We start from the raw sequence: 20,181 nt of genomic DNA, 5'->3' as shown, positions 1-20,181 counted from the left end.
TTAATTATTTAAAAATAAAAGATTCTGTTGCCATTTAAAGTATTTATTTATGTATTAGGATATTCTATATTTATTAGTGTCCATCAATGCTCTTCTTTTATATTAATCTTTGATTTTTATCTAATAAAATCTAATGGTCTATATGAGTGTGGCTTATTCAATAAACACATAATTGTTGAGCTCATTTTAGACATACCCATTTTTTCTATACAATGTTGTAAGCAAATAAAAATCAATAAATTTAAAATGTTGTTGCTAATTTCATTGATGCAGCATAATAGGATTAATAACCAACTAAAGCTCATTATTTATATGATCAGCGCAACTCCGAAATTCGTAAAAACCAAAAACAAGTTACATAAGATGCTCTGGATATTAACAAGAACAAAGAACGAAATCTCATTAATTATAAGCATAACACCAACTTTTTCACGATTACATTAACTAGATACTCAAAAGATGCACTTTCAACAACCTGCACACTGGTTGAACCTGCATAACAATATTACTAACAACAACTATAAGAATGGTGCGGAATAGAAAAAGAATTATCTTTCAATACACTATAATTCTTAGGATGAACAACAAAATCAATCCTTGAATGTAAATCAGTGCATTGATTAAGAGTAGAATGACAATAGTATTAATCCATTAAAATAAACAGAGATCCTAACTTTAATAATAGAGGTTTAGTTGCTCATGACTCAAAGAAAAACCTAGAATAAAAAGTGTAAAAATGCGAAATGAGCAAAAAGAAGAGAAGAGAGCCCAGGGTTGAATCTTTTATCCTTTTATATCTAATCCTAATCGATACAAAATTAAAATTCTCAAACCTTAAAAATTATTTTTTCTTAATTTAAAAATTAAAGAGCCTTCCGTGGAACTCGTTGACACGGGCTTGGTGCTAAACTCCAGGTAGTAGCGTTTAGCGCCACCTTTACAGAATCATTGCACAAATTACGAGGCCCTCGGCACTAAACGCCGAGTCGTGGCATTTAGCGTCGTGATGCCAAAGAAAAAGCATGTACTATTATATATCATTGGAAATATCTAGAAGTCGGCTTTCTAATACCGCTAGAATCGCGTCATTTGGACCTCTATAGCTCAAATTATGCTCATTGGAGTGTGAGGAGGTCAGGGTTAACAACATTCATGAATTCTCTTTGCACTTGTTTTCAATTCTTGGTTCCTCCTTATTCTTTTGATTCTCTTTTCCTAAAATTTTTCTACAAAATTCATGAAACCAAGAAAATCAAAGTATTAATAGAATAGCTTTAAAAATCATATAATTGTCAAGCAAAAGCCATTAATTCTCTATAAGAAATGCCAAGGAAAAGTGCTTAAGATAATCACGCATCGCAACACCAAACTTAAGCCCTTACTTGTTCTCAAGTAAGGAAAGAATCATGACTTACTCATCAAACTTTTTAATCTTAAAATACAAGGGTGAATGGTTGCAATTCAAATGAGTTTGGTTAGTCATTTCACTTATGCACAATTTCACACAATTGGTTATAATCTTTCAAGTTCTCTGTCCGGATTAGGTTATAGAATTCTTCCTTGAATCATCACCTTGAAACAAGCTTGTTTACTTTTCTTCTATAGCTTATTTTCTTTGAGTGCTTTGCACCTTGGACCTAGCCGTGACTCTAAATATTTTGTTTCAAACTTTGCTCGACACAAAAACACCATAAACATATGATTGGGGAGCTCTTTGAGCTTACCATGTCCTTTTAACATTTTCTATCATTAGTACTCAGAGCCTTTAGCTTTTTCCTCTTTTAGTGGGGTACTTTGCACCTTAAGTCTAGTTGTGACTCTAAATGCTTTGTTTTCAAACTTTTGCTTGATACATAAGCACTTGACTTGGATCCATAGTCAGTGGTGCTCAAAGTCTTTGACTTCTCTTTCAACTCCTTTTTTTTTTCATTACATGTTGTTCCTTCAAGGCTTTGTCAAGTGTAAAGATTCTATAATAGTCCTCTAGAGTAAGACCTCAAGAAATTTGGCTTAACTTGTGTTGAATATTCTTAGTTAGTTTGGCCTTCTAAACTCAGATTGTCATGCTCTTTATGATCAATCCCTTTTTCTTTTTGTTCTTTCTTGGCACATGATCTTTACCCACATTTAGGAGTAAGCATAATTATAATTGTGGATTGTGATGAACAAATAATGATATGCACTTGACTAACAAGACTCATAAATGCATTGTATAGGATAGAATAAGATAATATATGCATATAATTAAAAAGGAAGGAAACAAATAGAAGTCAACAACCTTAGTTCTCATTACTATCATCTTTCCATCTTCCTCTTCATTATCCTTTTAGGCTATGTAGAGTATAGCCTCCATTACCAAACTTATAATGATTGGTTGTCCTCAAGCAACAAAGAAAAATAGTAGTGATGAAAATAGGAATAATCATGATTGTCTAGTGGATATATGGAAGTAAGACGGAAGCTCAGTCAAATAAAACAAACAAAATTAAAAACAAAAGAAAAGAAAAGACAAAATAAAGCAAAATAAACATGTTGCTAATGTATTGGCACGGGAGAGGGGGAGTGGGTGGACCTTGCATGAGTGAAGTGTGGCAACACCAAACTTGGTGTAAGAACACCGAACTTAGTATGACACAATCAATGAGAGGTTGGGCCAAGTACCTAGTGAAATGCAAGCATCATGTTGGTGTAGCAACACCAAACTTAGTCCATAGAATACATATGCAACATGAAGCATAGCAAAAAGAAAAATGAAAAAAAATTACCTAATGTTGGGTTGCCTCCCAACAAGTACTTTTTTAACGTCATTAGTTTGATGGTTGGTTCTTGAATTTTCTTTCTCTTCTTCTAATTGGTTAAGAGAAATGACTTCAGTAGACATGAGGAGAAAAAAAATACCCACTAAAAATAACCCCTATGCTCCTCTAGGCTATGATCCATAATTTTTTGAAGTTGTTTATCCCCTTTGGACTGCTAAATTTATTGCTGCATGCATATCATCAATCGATAGTTAAAATCGCATATCTTATGCCCCATTGTAGTTACAAACTTTTCCAACATAATGAAGGAAACTTCCTGACGAGATATGTGTTCATCAGATGCTATCAGCCCGTATGCAACCAGCTCTAGACCTCTTGTGTTGCCACGAAGAAACACTGACCCAAACATTTCATTGCTATCTGTTGTAGTAGAGTTTTGCGAGATAAAAATAGGATACCCAATCTTAAGGAACAATGTTAAAAGGGAAAAGATAAAACGGAAGGTGAGAAAAATCAGAAAAAAAAGAGATAAAAAAAGGTCTAGATAGATCATTTAGTAAAAATTTCAAAAATATTATATTGAAATTTCACTGCATAAAGATAAAAAAGAAGAGTCTTCTAAAATTTGTTAAAAGTATTTTAAGAAAACTGTGAAGTTAAATATTGTTGGTATATAATTTTTTTGTTATTTTATTTTAATTATTTTTAGATCCAACATATAAATTTCATCATTTTGTGATTTAGTTCAGCTCACTAAAATTGAAGATAAAAAAAACTGAAAGAAAAAGGAAGAAGCAAAGACTTGCCTTAAAAAAATTAAGGGAAGAAAAATGTGTTCTGAGTGCAAAGTGAAATGAAGGAGATGTGTTGTGCGTATAAAGTACTGTGTGTGGGGCACGGATTCGGTACGCGCTCCCTGTTAGCGCACCGAAACGCCAAAACTGTGTTTGGCGCACCGGTCAGCCAGGTAGTGCGAGAATATAAATGCTTGTTTTTGTTGAGTATTTTCTACAATTTCGTATAAAATAGAGGGGTCAGTTTTTCAATTTTCAAACTAAATACATTTTACTTAATTCTAAAATTAGTTGGACACTCAGAGTTTAGTTAACAACTATTACTGCCGTTAACTCCTCTTCCAGCCCAGGTTTTCTTCCTCCCCTTATCCTCCGTTGCAATCTCACCATCCCTTCCTATCTCCACCACTGAGAATGACTCAGCTAACTTCTTCTCAGCTAACTTCTTCTCCCGCCCTCCCCCACCCAGCCACGGTGGCTTTGGCAGCGTCTTGTTCCAACAACTCATCCGACGAGATTCGAAGATTTTGAACCACGAAATGCTATTTTTCTTTGGGATTGAGAAAGTGTTCAGTGTTAACGAGTCTGTTCAGGCAAATCCAAGCACACAAACAGCCTCACCTATGACGACGATGGAGCCTGATCTGCATTGTCGGTTGTCTTCGACAGTTGATGGCTTCGCCGTCTCCATCAGTGAAAAGAAGGTACCCGTTGTATTATCATCCTTCACTTGATTTACAAATACCCCCCTTTGTTTTGTCATAAGTCTGCAATTTTCCATTGGAGGACATCCCACAATTTCGCGTGTTTCGCTAAATTACCGCACTGTTGCTGTTTGGCACAGGGTTGCCGGGGATGAAGATACCACTGGGGGCGTGCGCGTCGCCGAGGAAGGAGAAATGTGCGACGGAGCAGACGACGGAGTTGGATCGTTTGGGGGCGAAGGCTTTGCAGGGATGAAGTCGGACGAGTACGATTTACAGGAAGATGAAACAGAACACGACCATCATGAAGAGGCCGATGTCGACAATGGGGATGCGGTTGAAATGGAAGACAGTTTGGACGGCGTCGGGGGAATGTCTGACAATTATGCAGACGATGACTAGTACGCTGTTGATTCCAGCGAATCGATAGGTTGGATTGATTTTTTGAACTTGAGTGATGAGGATGTTCTCTGCTTTAATTTCGCAGATGTTGACATTGCATTTGAGTTCTACCAGCAATATGCAAAGCACCATGGCTTCGGCGTGAGACGTTCCAGAAGTGAAAAATGCGTCAAATTAAGGATACGGCAGGAGTTCGTGTGCCACCGACAAGGGTACCGATCCTCGAAGTTCTACTCGATGCCTAACCGGCAAAAGAGGCCGAGGGCCGAGACACGGTGTGGATGCTCTGCAAAGATGCTACTCCGCATGGACGATGAATCAGAACGTTGGCACGTTGCGTACTTTTTAGACGCGCATAACCACCATGTTCTTAAGTTGCGATTTTCTTCCATGCTCCCAGGCCATCGGAGGATGAGCGAAGCGGACATCGAGCAGATGAACGACATGCGCAAAGGGGGCATTGGCGTCTCGCGAATCCACGGTTTTATGGCGAGCCTAGCCGGCGGGTATCATAATGTCCCGTACACAACAAGGGACATGCACAATGTAAATGCAAAGTAACGAAGGGAGGGTGGCCTAGATGCAGAATCGTGCCTAAGGTATCTCCGAGAGTGCAAGGCAAATGATCCAGCACTATACTACAAGGAAGTTGTTGACGGTGAGGGCGTGTTGCAACATTTGTTTTGGTGTGACGGCACCAGCCAAATTGATTACCAGGTTTTTGGAGACGTGGTTGCATTTGATGCAACGTACAAGAAAAACGTTTACCTTTTACCTCTTGTAGTATTCTCCGGTGTGAATCACCACAACCAAATGGTTGTCTTTGCTGCTGCACTGGTGGCAGACGAGAAAGAAGAGACCTATGTCTGGCTGCTTCAACAGTTGCAAACTTCAATGAAAGGGAAGGCTCCCGTGTCCATAATAACCGATGGTGACAGAAAAATGAAGTCTGCGATCGAGCAAGTTTTTCCAGAGGCTCACCATTGACTCTGTGCTTGGCATCTACTCCGAAACGTCACGAGCAACATCGGAAAGCCTAAATTCACCAAGATGTTTATGGATTGCATGCTTGGAAACTATGAGGTCCGAACATTCCAGAGAAAGTGGTTTGAGATGGTTGAGAAATTTGGCATCGCCAATAAAAGATGGGTACATGACATTTACGAGAGAAGGCACAGTTGGGCCACAGCATACATACGGGGAAAGTTCTTTACCGAATTTCAAACGACTTCAAGGTGCGAGGGCTTGCACGCTGTGATATCACGGTATGTTAAGTCTCGATACAGTTACACTGAGTTTTTACGTCATTTCCATCGATGCTTGATGTTCGTGCGTGCAAAAGAAGTGGAGGCTGATTTCGAGTGTGCAAAGGGTGACCCTGTTATGACCACCAACCTGAAACAGTTGGAGCGGAGTGTAGTCGAGAACTACACTCGGGTAATATTCTATTTGTTTGTTTCCATTCTTGACAGGGCCTGTGCAATGAGGGTGGTTGACTCTGAAGACAACGGTTCCTATTTTATCCACACCGTCTCTCGATACGGCACTCCGGGGAAGGATTGGCGTGTTGTTGCGACGTCTGATATGAGGGAGGTCCGATGCACGTGCATGAGAATGGAATGTTTCGGGGTCCCCTGCGAACATATAATTGCGGTGCTTGTTCTTAGCAATGTTCATGAGATCCCAAGGTCTCTGATATTGCCGAGATGGACCAAGGATGCAAAACTTGTGGCGGTGCAGTCGATGGGCGTGATTTGGGACGCAACACTGGTGCCTGATGGATTGGTACCGGAAAGTGTGCAAGATTGCATGTCACAGCACTGAAAAGTTCCAGTTTGCAAGAGACATTGCCATGCTAATGCTGAAGCACTTCAAGAACGAAGATGCAGGGGACACTAGTTTTCCACCCGAGGGGCCACCTACTAAGGGTGGCGGAGCCCCGACGCAGAATCCACCTAGGTGCAATACAAAGGGTAACGGTGCTCACGGTGGAAAGAAAACCCAGCGATGTCGTTTGTGCCGGGAGGTGGGACACAACAGGATGACATATCCGGATAGCCGCACAATGGAGTCATCTAGCGCAGTTGCAGATGACATGGATTCGATGGATTCGATGGACACTGACATGGTTGGTTAGTCGCTTTATAGATGATCTAGTTAAGATTTCTGCCCTGTTAAATGGTTCTAATAATTTGTTTTTTACATTGGTGTCAGCTCTATGATAACCTATCCGGCGATCTGTATGCGACCGCGGAGATTCCTTCGTTCCAATGCTCCGATAGTGACACACAGGCTGGGTTTGTTAACAGCGACTTCACTGGGACCAACACGTTCGCGCCAGTCATGTCTCTCGCTGATTAAGCAAAGGGGGCCTACAGTCGTCACCATAGTGTGTTGCAACGGTAGGTTAGTCGAACCCTTTCACATTCTCCGGTAGGCTGTAGCCGCACACCGAATATTGTCTGCATTTCATCTTAGTACAGAACCGTCTATATGTCATCGACGTTAAAACAAGTTTTTGCTATGTTGGCTTTCGTTGGTTTGTGGCTGTGCTCTAGAATTAACTGATTTTAATCGTGTATTTTCAGTAAAACCATAGAGAGGAACCGATGACTGATTCCAGAAGTGGAGGTGTGAAGTGGTGTCATGCGAAGAGCTGCAATCCACTGTCAAACCTAATGTATTATGTATCGCTCGTTGTCGACCCTTTTGTTGAACCAGACATGGTAGTTAGGGGCATCTTTATAGCGATTCTATGTTTAGTAGATATTTTGTATATATGGTAAGTGGATATTTTGTATGTAACGTTTATACGGATATTTTGTATGTAACGTTCAGCGGATATTCAGATGCACATCTCTTAAAATAACTCCCTTCGTCTGCCTCTTTGCAGTAGACATTCGGAACTGATTACATCTTGTACTAGCTTGTGTACTCATTGGAAAATGCATGTGGTTCAATCGCGGTTTTGAAATTCTTTGTAGGGGATCATGGCTTCCGGACGTAATTTAAAACACCCTTTTAAAACACCGGACGTGATGAATTGAATGCACTAAATAAAGGATGGTAACAACTTTAAATCAATAAACAACTACCACCAATTATCATTTTTAGGAGATTAACAAATCATTTTGAAGTTTCAAAATTCAAAATTACAAAAATTAGGTAAAGTGAAGAGAATTACATTCAAGCTTCACAGCTTAAAATTACATTCAAACTTCATAGCCATGGGCACTAATTGACATACATTTCTAATATTGGGAGATCACTCTATTTGCAATGCTACGTGCACATTAACAACAGAAAAGATTATCGTGTTTATCATAAAGCATAAGTTAATGAGGGCAAGGTAGAATTGTATGCCTGGAAATAAAATATAGATTAAAGATACAGATGTATGGACATGCATCTTGCAGCATTGTACTTCACAAACGGAGGCAAGAAAACAACATGGACCGAGTTACTTGGATGGGGGTGGGGGGTGGTGGTTGGGGGGTTTAGGATACATGAGTTCTCAATATATATGCAGCTGGTAGTCTTGCGGCACTAGCCGCTCGAAGACACACACATGGCCGTGTCTTAGTTGGCATGCAGTTGCTAAGGTAGACCAGCCTACTCCAAAACATCCGTTCGTCCTCCCGACATAGTGCGTATACTGAACGGTCCACGCGCCCCTCTCGTTGGTAATCGAAATTGGGCTATCCTCGTAGACTCCCGGAAGAGGTAGGACATTTGGCTGGAAGCGAGGACATATTTTTTAGAGTGAGAGCAATGAAATAATTGACTAGAATAATAGTACCAGATATAGTTGCCTTTAAATATAATTGTCGGCACATTTACGAGAAAACGGGATGCCAGGCGGTGTACGATTGGCTTGACAAAGAAGGGATTGGTCGATCTGAACCCATCGGCTATGTGCATTGACCTGGGGGCCGTCGGATAGCTTATAAAAGTGCAGTCCGTCCTCGGCCCGGCATGGGCCAAGTAGTTGATTTCTATTGTATGACAGTTGAAGAACATGACATACATGGTGTTTTGAATGTCGTGATAATGGAACAGTACCAGCCACTCATCCCTTAGGCCATAGTGTTCCCAGACAGCGTCCCATCCTCCATGAAGAACGATCCTTCCATTAAGTTCCATATTCCAGCCCACGCGATGACGCTGTCCTGTAGGCGTGGTTAGGGTCAGGGGTCGCGGTAGGGATTGGCCATAATCCCGCGAGAACCGTGGTGGGAGCATCTGTAGCGGATGGTAAAAAAAAATAAAATGTGTCATACATGGATGGATTGATGATTGCAGGTAGTAAAAGAATTGAAATTGGCGTCTATACCAGTGTATCAGGGTTGTTCACTAGCATTATCGCGAAGAACTGGACTGTATAGTTGCCATGTGCGGGTATTGCCGGAAGACTTCCGTTTCGCAAGTTTCTGGTACAACGTAAAACAGCATAAAACAAACGCCTTAGCCGAGTGCATACAGAAAACCCGCTAGATAATCTTGTTACTTTCCATAGTTGATCTCGCAGAAACTTGTGCCATGGAGGGCCACATAGAAAAACTTTGGTTGGTGATACGATAATAGCAGCATGGCACCGATTCGAAGATGGTAGTGTTCGTAAAAGGCTCGCCACCCTCCAGTGAAGACGATTTGATGCGGATGCTCCTCCTCGACAACCCACGAGATGCTCCACGACTGACCATTTGTAGTGCTTATCTCGACGCGGTTGCTCATGTTCTCCCGGACTAGGTTGGAGAAGGTCGGCGGCATTCTCTGCACGATTAAGAAATCGATATTGATGTGGGCTTGCATGCGGGTCTTGGGGTTATGGGATTAGAGCAAAAAAACTGAAAACTTACAATTTGATTTTCCATGTTGGGGATTATGAAATTGAAGAAGCGGAAATCAGCAAGCGCCGGCATTGTGATACCTCGCCTGTGATTTCTTGGATGGTTGCCGGTTCTTTACTGCCGAAAGCTTTTGAGTCTCCAACAATGGCTTTCCTTCTTCGAAAAGTATGTGCTTTTTTGTTTTTGTTGACTGAAAAACGTACGCGCGTTAATCTGGCGAAACACCTCCTGCTTTTTTAAGTTTTTTCTTTTTAATAAATAACCCTTAAACCTGATTAGACTAGGCATTAATTGGGCATTAATGTTGGTGCAATTACCAAGGGCAATAACCGGATTTCTAAAAAGGTGATAATCGAAGGAATTCAAATTTAAATTATAGCCTTAATTTAATCTTTATCATCTATTCCATTGAGTGGGTCAGTGAAATATCACTTCGTATTGTCAGCCTTGCCTTGGTGATGGATGGACGGATTGATGTAGTCGATGGAAGCAGGTAAGTTGTTCATAATTACACTTTTTTGTATATTTATGGTTTTTATATTTTTTTCTTGAACATAACTCTTTTTTTGGGTCATGCTGGAAAATAACATTAAATAACATCAAGATACAATAACAGTAATAAGATATATGACCCATGATATAATTAGCCCAGGAAGACTGTCCGTCCATTGAGGAGGCCCAACAATGTCACATAACATAACTGGTATCAATTCATCCAACAAAAAAAAATGCAGTGCATAACAAAAAAAACTTTGTATTCGGCCCCTTCACACGTAGCTTAGACACGATTCCCTCGTCTTGGCCGCTTCGGCCGCCTTTGCAAGCAATGCACCACGTTCCTCGTTGCATCTTCCCATTAATAGTGCAATGGCCATTTTGATTTTGATCTTCTCTTCATCAAGCTACAATGGTCATTCCGGCGTTTATTAGAAAGATACAGTGGAATTGCATTTTACTGCGTAGGTGAACCGTCGTCCTATTGCCATCCACTGCATGACCCAAATGCCAGAGTCTGTATTGCTGTTGTTTTTTGGCACCCCTGGTGCGGCCATGATGTCGAAACTGGCAAACTCGGGAGCGCTCTTAGAGCGTAACTTTTTATACCCGTCAGTTGCAACGATTCCATCCAACGCAGTTAGCTGGCACAGATTCGCCAAGATAAAAAGATTAGCGTATTTGGATAGGACGCTGAATTAACTTATGTGCGCTTACCATGCATTGTATGACACGTCTCCTTCTTGCCTTTGATTCTTTAGTTGCATTCATGTAAAATTGGAAGACCTGCTTCTCCGACAGGTCAACGACAGCCAAGAATCAGTGCTTGTCGCAGTCTTCTTCCAATACTGGCATATAGACATGCGATTGATAGAAAATCCAAATACGATAAGATAGTCATAATTCAATCCACTTAGGTTCAGAACTTGCGTACAAGAATCGTATCGGTCGGTAGCTTACAAGGCGCAGGTCTTCCGTCGGGTGCATGTAGTCATTGCCGTATCGCTGCGCCAAAATCTCAGGGTGGACGACATCCATTACATCGACCTGGTTACTCAGGGAGTATTCAGAGGATGAAACAAGTCACCGTGCATGACAACGGTACATGGTTGGTGTTAAAACAGAGAATGTTAAATCATAGTTATGCATTCAACTAAACTACGGAATTAGAATTTGGCCGTACCGCAAACTTCGGATGCAAGCACCACACCGCTCGATGGTGATCTCCATCAGTTTCTCCCTCCAATGCAACCATGATCGTGATCAACTCCATTATCTGCAAATCATTGGACGACAAAAAAATCAGACTTCGCATGGAAAGATTAAACTCGGATTAGTGAAAAAATCCATTAATTCGAAGAGGATATGATGGATTGCTACGTGCCTTCGGGGTTGGTTGCCGTCCGTCTACCAGGCATTCCATGTCAGAACGAGTTGCATGTTGCGACCCGACGTGTACAACAATCTCCCTGCAGTCAACAAATGGAAGATGTTACACCCGCGAGCCCAATTTAACTGCGGCCTTCCGGCACTAATGACGCCACACGGCAGATTCAGTCATTGGTTTTCAGATAGCATACTGACGTGGGGTCGGTATCATGGTCGTAGACGTACTTACAGATTCTCATCTCGTGCTAAGAGATGGGACATACGTTGGTGGTGTTTTTTCCCTTCTTGGTCAAGTTTGACGGGAGATGGCGCGGAATCTGCTTATAGGTGTCGGCTGTCCGTCCGTGGCTGCTTTTCGGCTTCGATGAGCTCTCGTTGGATGACGTCATTGTGTTAAAGGGAAAACTGCCTTTTCTGTTATGTGTTGGCTGCAGTCAATTGCGCCCTGTCGGGTTGTCTGCATTGTTGCTCCGTTGAGGTGATATAGTCACTCGGTTACCCCCGTATACTTTTTCCTTGAATCGGGTGAAGAAGCATGTGGCCTTGCCACCCTTTGGCCCCTGTTCGACGCTGTTCGTGTTGGACCTGCACATCTTTGGGTGCATGGCCCGTTTTTGATCGTCGTCGTCATCGTAAACAGACATGTTGACGTCTCTGCTGCTGCTTTTTGTCGACGACTGATGTAGCCTCTTCCTCATTGTTATTGGAAGCATCATCTGTCTATGGTTGGGAATGGAGGCGCGTGACATCGGGTTGTGCATGTATTCCCTGTCGGCGACCGGTAGTCTTTATTTCTCTATCCAGTTTCCATCGGACGTTGCGTTGACTTTCTGCACAGGTCCCTTTTGTGCCTGGGTGAGAGGCTCTCTGAGACCACCCACCAACAACCGAATCGGCACCATTTTCTCTTCGACCCTATCCGTTCGGCGTTGCGTGCTCTTTCATGGAAAATCGTAACAGATCTGTCAGATGGTTCGATTTACCTAAACAGTTAGAGCGAAAATTGAGACGGGTGTTACCAACCTTTGTGTTTTCGAGCACCTCTCTCATTATTTCCAGCAACGCATCGTTCGAAGTGTTGTCGTTTGGGTCCGGTGTTCTCTGGTCCTCCTGGCATTGGGCGCTCGTTAGTACGTTGTGGTATACAACTAACTCAGTAGAATCGGGAGCAGCACAAGCATAATTGAAAAAAAATTATGTAAACCAGCCAATGCACCACAATCGTACCTGAGCTGTGTCGTCATTGACATTGTTGGATGCAGCGGGCGTTCCATGATTGGCCATTGTTGGTTGCAGTATTGGTCGTCGGCGTTCGATGGGTCGGTCTGCATTGGTTGTATATGGGGATGATCGTGTTTCCGTGATGGCTTGATGTGTGAAGACGATCGATTCGGCTAGCTGTTGCCCGGTCAAAAAGTTGGGTCTGCGAACACCTTTCTTGGAGTATGAAGACGGTCAGCTCCGTCGAGGCAGGATACATCACATGCGATTAGAATTGGACCGGTTAGGCAACCTTGGGTGCCGTCCAATGTTCAAGCCTTTGCAAAGTGTTTTCTAACATAGCAAAAGGTGACCTGCCATTATATGATATTAGTAGTGTCTGCACATGGCGATACGATATTAAAATCTATTTTAATTGTGTGGCATGGAAAAAATAAAAACTTAATACGCAGAATGACAAAAATTCAAATAAGAACATTTAACACTATTATTATTACGGAGAGTGGAAGGTGAACAATCTATTTTCCTATTATTATTTAATCTACATAATGACACGTTATAGTTAATAATCTAAAATGATAAGAATCAATAACTTATAGTTATAATAGATGTATCAAATTGAATACAGCTTTTATTATTTTCATGTTAACGTTTAACGATAGGGGGTTTTCCAGCGCATAACAAGATATATACATATGAATAATTTTTTTTCCAACTATTGAACATACAATGCAGGGATCCGCTTCCATAATATCGCCCTCCGTCGATGCACCAACGTCTCACTGTCACTGTGGCATGGCAGCCTATGTGATCGTCTCACACAAGTGGCCACTCCTTCAGGAAACTAGAGAACCCACCCCCACAATTAAAGAACGCTGAAGGGACATGTTACTCGGCCACTCGCCTATAAATACGGTGATTCTGTGTCGGCTAACTAAATTAATCTTATCCAACGAAATCTCCATCACAGAAACACCGTTTACCCCTGTTGCTGCCCGTCTATGAATATTTTCGCGTACTATGATCATACAATCACCCATGATCGTCACAGGATTCCATGGAACACCCAACTGACCAGCAACTCCTAGCTTGATGAATGGGACCACGCACATTGATTCCAAGTCAATCTTGCCCATATGGTCGATAGTCCGTGTGTGGATCGTTCATATCTGACTAGGTGTGGGATGTAATCGACCACACACATCGCCTGCACGTGTTGAATTGAGATACGGTTTATCCTAATCTTGCTCAGAAGAAGGTTGCCTGCATCCAGAACGACCACATGCATTTTCAACCGTGGCATCACGTCCACCCTAGTTGACCCACAAGGCCTTACCAAGGTAGAACACTGATCTCGCACCGAGGTGAGTGAAACGCTGATCATTTATGTACTCGTGTTTTCATAATCCATCTGCGGAATTGAAAACATTGCAGTGCAAGAACCTGTTTTTGAGATACCTCTTTGAAATATGGACGACGTAGTAATTTTCAGTTCCCGCCCGATATCCAAATGCGTATCCGATAACGGCTTGTTTCCATAGAGTGTCTGCCGGATCGTCCAGTTGTCGAGCGACTCGCAGCAGTGGGTTCCATACCATCAGTCCCTTATCAAAACCAGCCCGGCTATACCGGACACAGATCATACCACAATCTGAGCCGATGACACTCCACCATCCGCGAGGACCCAGCTGTTTTAGCATTGGCGCGGGTACTCTTCCTCCGTCTAGACAGTCCACAAGACAGAAAGATACTCTTGAACAATACGTCTCTTGGTCACCAATCAGGAGCAACAGCTTGTGGTGTTTCCCGCTGTTTGCGATCGTGTTGTCCCTCCTAAATTCGTCGGAAGACAGTCGGACACGCCAAGTTGTGCTTGTGGTTCTGCATTTTGCTACCGTCTTCGGGTCTGTCTGGGTGAATATCTCTATCAATATATCGTCCAGACAGACCTGGTCACCCATCTCAACCACTGACTCCGCCAACTGATTTGCCATATCTAAGCTACTTTTTTTCTTTTTTTTGAATGTCGTGAATTAGACTATCCAGAACAAAATAGAGTAAACATGTAAGGGATGCGTGTACTATACACTTCCTCACTTTTGCTAGATTGTAGTGTTGAGGCGCGCGGTTGTGCATCATGATGGGTCTAACCCTCTTGTTCCGCGTATAGCTACAGCGAGCCGTCACTCACGTCACATTAATAAATGTAAATGCCCCCTTAAATACAAAAAAATTTGAAACAATTTATTAACATCGTTTTTCAAGGAATAACAAGAAATTAGATAACAATAAATTCAATTTATTCCAGTTTCAAACAAACTAGGGCGATTGCGATTGCATTGGGAAGAGTCCCACAACAGTGACCAGGAAAGTTTTTTTTTCTTTTTTGAACATGGCTTTGGGTCATCAGTTTGACTCGGCCCAAAAATAGAAACAATTTGCCCCGCATCCCAACCCAATCCCCGCACCGACCCAGATAGAACCGGACCCTGCAAGATATATACATAATGTTAACGTTTTTCCCATATTTTTCCTAGAGAAAGATTAAACCCATCGGATAAAACTAGAGAAAGATTAAACCCATCGGATAAAACGGGGCATATATTTAATGTTAATGGTTTGAATCGCCAGCTAACAACTCAACGGGTGGAATATGCCTCCGCCCTCGAGGCTTTAATCGACCGGTCCTTGCCAGATTAGTGTCACAGGTGTCAATCAACAAGAAGACTATTGGGATGTGAAGACATGATGCCATAAGCAGAGACGTGAATATGAACCCTCGTTGTGCGTTGCTATTTCAAAAGCTAGTCTATCACTCTCCCCGTGTGCTATTGAACACATAATGTAGGGATCCTCTTCCATAAGCTCGTCCTCCGTCGATGCTCCGATGCCTCGTTGTCACTGTGGCGTGAGATCGCCAATCAGAACCGCTTGGAAATGTGATTATCCAGGCAGAAGATTTTACGGGTGTTCTGGGTACGGAACCAACAGGAGATGCTCGTTCTTTTAGTGGTACGATCCAGAGCCCCCGGCTCGTTATTCCGATGTCATTCGCATGTTGCTGGAAACCAACAAGGGCATTAGAAGTGAGAACATGGAGTTGAAGAAGAGCAGACAGGAACTCTTAGACGAGGTGCGTCGTTTGCAACAGTGTGTACATGAAACGACGTCAAAGCTCAAGGCTGCCGTTGCAGCCTCTATGACCATGGAAGACAACATGCTTGTGAGTGTCCGACGACAAGAAGGCATGGAGTTGCGATTGTCGCGCTGATATCCGTGATTGTTTTGTTGTTTTTTTCTCGATCAAAGTCGCCAGTTGAGGGTTTTTTTTTGTGTTGTTGATGACTGAAATACATTGTTAATTCAAATGATTTGTTTAACATTGATTGTAGCGTGGAGTTGTTTGCATTGGCACTGTGTTTTCAATCTAATTAGATAATTTTCATTTCCTGTATACATTCTACTAACTATAATAAACCACGATACACATCAATCCATGCGAAAAGCATAATTTAAACATACCCAGAATACAAACAACGATTATATTTGGTCCATACGTACTCACGATGGATTTACGCAGTGACAGCCTACTTGCCGCATATACGACCGAATCACACAAGCGGCCGCTCCATCAGGGAACTAGGGAACCCACCCCCACAATTATAATGCGCTGATGTCACTCGGCCACTCCCCTTTGAATGCGGTGACTCTGTGTCGGCTATCTAAATTAATCTAATCCAATGAAATCTCCGTCACAAAACCACCGTTAGCACCTCTTGCCCGCTTATGATTGTTTTTGCGCACTCTGATCATACAATCACCCATGATCATCACAGGATTCCATGGAACACCAGACTAACCAGCAACTCCTAGCTTGATAAATGGGACGAGGCATATCGAGTCCAAGTCAATCTTGCACCATATGGTCGATAGTCTGTGCGGGGATCGTTCATATCCGACCAGGTGTGGGATGCCATCAAGCACATGTATCGCTTGCACGTGCTGAATTGAGCTACGGTTTATCCATATCTTGCTAAAAAAAAGGTGTCTGCATCCAGAACGACCACATGCGTTGCAATCGTGGCACCATGTCCACCCCAGTTGACTCACACGGCCTTACCAAGGTGGAACGTTGAGCCAGCATCGAGGTGAGTGAGACGCTGATCGTTTATGTGCACGTGTTTACAGCTTCCCTCTGCGGAATTGAAAACATTGCAGTGCAAAAACCTGTCTAGGACGTGCCTCTTTGACATATGGACGACGTAGTAACTGTCAGTTCCCGTCCAGTATCCAAATGCGTATCCGATAACGGCTTGTCTATGTAGGGTGACGGCCGGATCGTCCAGTTGCCGAGCGACTCGCAGCAGTAGCTTCCATACCAGGATTCTCAAATTAAGATCAGTCGTGCTATACTAGACACAGACCATACCGCAATCGGAGCTGATAACACTCCACAATCCGCGGGGACCCAGTTGTTTTGGCATTGGCGCGACTACTCTACCTCCGTCTATACAGTCCACAATACAAAAAGATTCTGTTGAACCGTACGTCTCTGGGTCACCAATCTGGAGCAACACCTTATGGTGTTTCCCGATGTTTGCGAGCGTGTTGTCTCTCCTAAATTTGTCGGAAGACAGTCAGACACGCCAGGTTATGCTTGCAGTTCTGCATCTCGCCGCCGTCTTCGGGTTTGTCCGGGTGAAAATCTCCATCAATAGATCATCTGGAAAAACATGGTCACCGATCTCAGCCAACGACTCCGGAAATTGATTTTCCATATTCCAAGTTGCTTTTCTTTTCCTTCTTTTTTTTGAAGGTCGTGAGTTAGACTATCTAGAACAAGGGCAATGGAGTAAGCATTTATGGGAAGCATTACTATACACTTTCTCACTTTTGCTAGATTGTATAGTTGAGGCGCGCGTAGAGTTGGGCATTCTGACCATCTTGTTCCGCGGATAGCTACAGCGAGCCGTCACTCACGTCACATTAAGAAACGTAAATACCCCTTAAATACAAAAAAATATGAAACAATTAATTAACATCATTTTTCAAGGAATATCAAGAGATTAGGTAACAATAAATTCGATTTATTCCAGATTCAAAGAACATGGGAGATTGCATTGGGAAGAGTCTTGCAACAATACCATGGAAAGCGATTTTTTTTTGACGTGGTTTTGGGCCAGCAGTCTGACCCGAACCAACACAACAGAAACAATCCGCCCTGTATCCCAACCCAGTCCCCGCACCCGGTCCAGATGAGGCCCGACCCTACAGGAACCTTATCTTTGCTCTTCGTCCTCCTTCACGCTGTGTTCTCCCACTACTGTCACTGTTTCCTTCAGCTCACCTGAGTTTGATGCATTACAAGACGAGGATATAGGAATTGATGGGTGGGGCTGTATGGTCTGGATAGGGTTAACGGGCTTAGCCAATGAACAAAAGAAAAGATAGAACAAATAAATATTAATTTAGAAATCACGAAAAAAAATTAAACTTTAGAAATAATAATAATAATAATAATAATAATAATAATAATAATAATAATAATAATAATAATAATAATAATAATAATAATAATAATAATAATAATAATAATAATAATAATAATAATAATAATAATAATAATAATAATAATAATAATAATAATAATAATAATAATAATAATAAAAGAAATGTAGCGTGATTTCCTCTCTCTCCTATAATAATGTCAGGGATAAATGGTAATACTAAATAATAATAATGATAATAATGTTAACATCGTTACTTGTTTATTAGCCATGAAACAATAAATAAACTTCGTATTTCAAAAATGTCCAATTATAAAGAAATATATTTTATAATGCTTTATGTTATTCTACATTAGTGTTTAAGGGGTTTATGGTTGAGGGTTGAGGGTTTAGGATTGAGGGTTGAGGGTTTAGGGTTTATGGTTGAGGGTTTGGGGTTTAGGATTGAGGATTTATGGTTTAGGTTTTGGGATTTAGGGTTTAGAATTTAGGGTTTAGGGTTTATGGATTTAGGGTTTAAGGTTTATGGTTTAGAGTTTATGGTTTAGGGTTTAAGAGTTAGGGTTTAGGGTTTAGGGTTAATGGTTTATGGTTTGGGGTTTAGGGTTTAGGGTTTAGGGTTTAGGGTTAGGGTTTAGGGTTTTGGGTTTATGGTTTAGGATTTAGGGTTTATGGTGTAGGGTTTATGGTTGAGGGTCTAGGTTTTAGGGTGTAGAGTTTGGGGTTTATGGGTTAGTGTTTAGGGTTTAGGGTTTGGTGTTTAAGGTTTAGGGGTTAGGGTTTAGTGTTTAGGATTTAGGGGTTTAGGGTTTAGGGGTTAGGGTTTATGGTTTAGGGTTTAGGGGTTAGGATTTAGGGTTTAGGGTTGACAGTTTATGGTTTGGGTTTAGGGTTTAGGATTTATGGTTTAGGGTTTAGGATTTACAGGTTGGGGCTGAGGGGTGAGGGTTTAGGGTTTAGAGTTTAGAGTTTATGGTTTTGGGTTTAGGATTTAGGGTTTAGGGTTTAGGGGTTAGGGGTTAGGGGTTTAGGGTTTTGGGTTTAGGGTTGACGGTTTAGGGTTTAGGGTTTAGGGTTGACAGTTTATGGTTTGGGTTTAGGGTTTATGTTTTAGGGTTTAGGCTTTCTAGTTTAGGGTTTAGGGTTGACGGTTTATGGTTTGGGTTTAGGGTTTAGGGCTTATGGGTTGGGGTTGAGGGTTTGGGGTTTAGAGTTTAGGGTTTATGGTTTAGGATTTATGGTTTAGGGGTTGAGGTTTATGGTTTAGGGTTTAAGGCTTGAGTGTTATGGTTTAGTGTTTAGGGTTGAGTGTTATGGTTTATGGTTTAGGATTTGGGATTTAGGGTTTGATGTTTGGGGTTTAGGGTTTATGGTTTAGGGTTTAGGATTTATGGTTGAGGGTCTAAGTTTTAGGGTGTAGGGTTTGGGGTTTATGGGTTAGTGTTTAGAGTTTAGGGTTTGGGGTTTAAGGTTTAGGGGTTAGGGTTTATGTTATAGCAGTTAGGGTTTAGGATTTATGGTTTATGTTTGATGGGTTTAGGGTTTAGGGTTTAGGACTTAAGGTTTTTGGGTTAGGGGTTAGGGTTTTTGGTTTAGGGTTTATGGTTGAGGGTCTATGTTTTAGGGTGTAGGGTTTGAGGTTTATGGGTTAGTGTTTAGGGTTTAGGATTTGGGGTTTATGGTTTAGGGGTTATGGTTTATGGTTTAGGGGTTAGAGTTTAGGGTTTATGGTTTATGTTTGATGGGTTTAGGGTTTAGGGTTTAGGGTTTAGGACTTATGGTTTAGGGGGTTAGGGTTTAGGGTTTAGGATTTAGGGTTTATGGGTTAGGGTTTAGGGTTTATGATTTAGGGTTTAGGGTTTAGGATTTTTGGTTTAGTGTTTAGGGTTTAGGGTCTAGGGTTTAGGTTTTAGGGTTTATGATTTATGGTTTATGGTTTATGGTTTAAAGTTTAGGGTTTAGGGTTTATGGTTAAGGTTTATGGTTTATGGTTTAGGATTTAGGATTTATGGTTTAGGGTTTGGGGTTTATGGTTTAGGGTTTATGGTTTTGGGTTTATG

General features: G+C 41.7%; 2 protein-coding genes across 2 annotated transcripts; one reads left to right on the top strand and one right to left on the bottom strand.

The window, feature by feature from the left end:
* LOC110265290 (protein FAR1-RELATED SEQUENCE 5-like) lies at window positions 4,226–5,646 on the top strand. The gene is made up of 4 exons (XM_021108219.1): window positions 4,226–4,257; window positions 4,398–4,631; window positions 4,677–5,205; window positions 5,377–5,646. Exons 1-4 carry the CDS (start codon window positions 4,226–4,228, stop codon window positions 5,644–5,646), a joined length of 1,065 nt encoding a protein of 354 aa, XP_020963878.1.
* On the bottom strand, window positions 14,015–14,608 carry LOC107610975. Its single transcript, XM_016312948.1, has one exon. It carries the CDS (start codon window positions 14,606–14,608, stop codon window positions 14,015–14,017), a length of 594 nt encoding a protein of 197 aa, XP_016168434.1.

The sequence above is a fragment of the Arachis ipaensis genome, chromosome B08, assembly GCF_000816755.2.
Source record: "Arachis ipaensis cultivar K30076 chromosome B08, Araip1.1, whole genome shotgun sequence".
NCBI classification, from domain to species: Eukaryota; Viridiplantae; Streptophyta; class Magnoliopsida; order Fabales; family Fabaceae; genus Arachis; species Arachis ipaensis.
The sequence above is the reverse complement of the archived record's forward strand: the minus strand, read 5'-3'. Positions and strand labels throughout refer to the sequence as shown.

Bases quoted from the DNA above. Each gene is read 5' to 3' on its own strand.
- LOC107610975 (XM_016312948.1), bottom strand. From the start codon at position 14,608: ATGGCAAATCAGTTGGCGGAGTCAGTGGTTGAGATGGGTGACCAGGTC.
- LOC110265290 (XM_021108219.1), top strand. From the start codon at position 4,226: ATGGCTTCGCCGTCTCCATCAGTGAAAAGAAG. The intron at 4,258-4,397 runs GTACCCGTTGTA...TGTTTGGCACAG, and splicing joins TCTCCATCAGTGAAAAGAAG to GGTTGCCGGGGATGAAGATA. The intron at 5,206-5,376 runs GTAAATGCAAAG...ATTGATTACCAG, and splicing joins CAACAAGGGACATGCACAAT to GTTTTTGGAGACGTGGTTGC.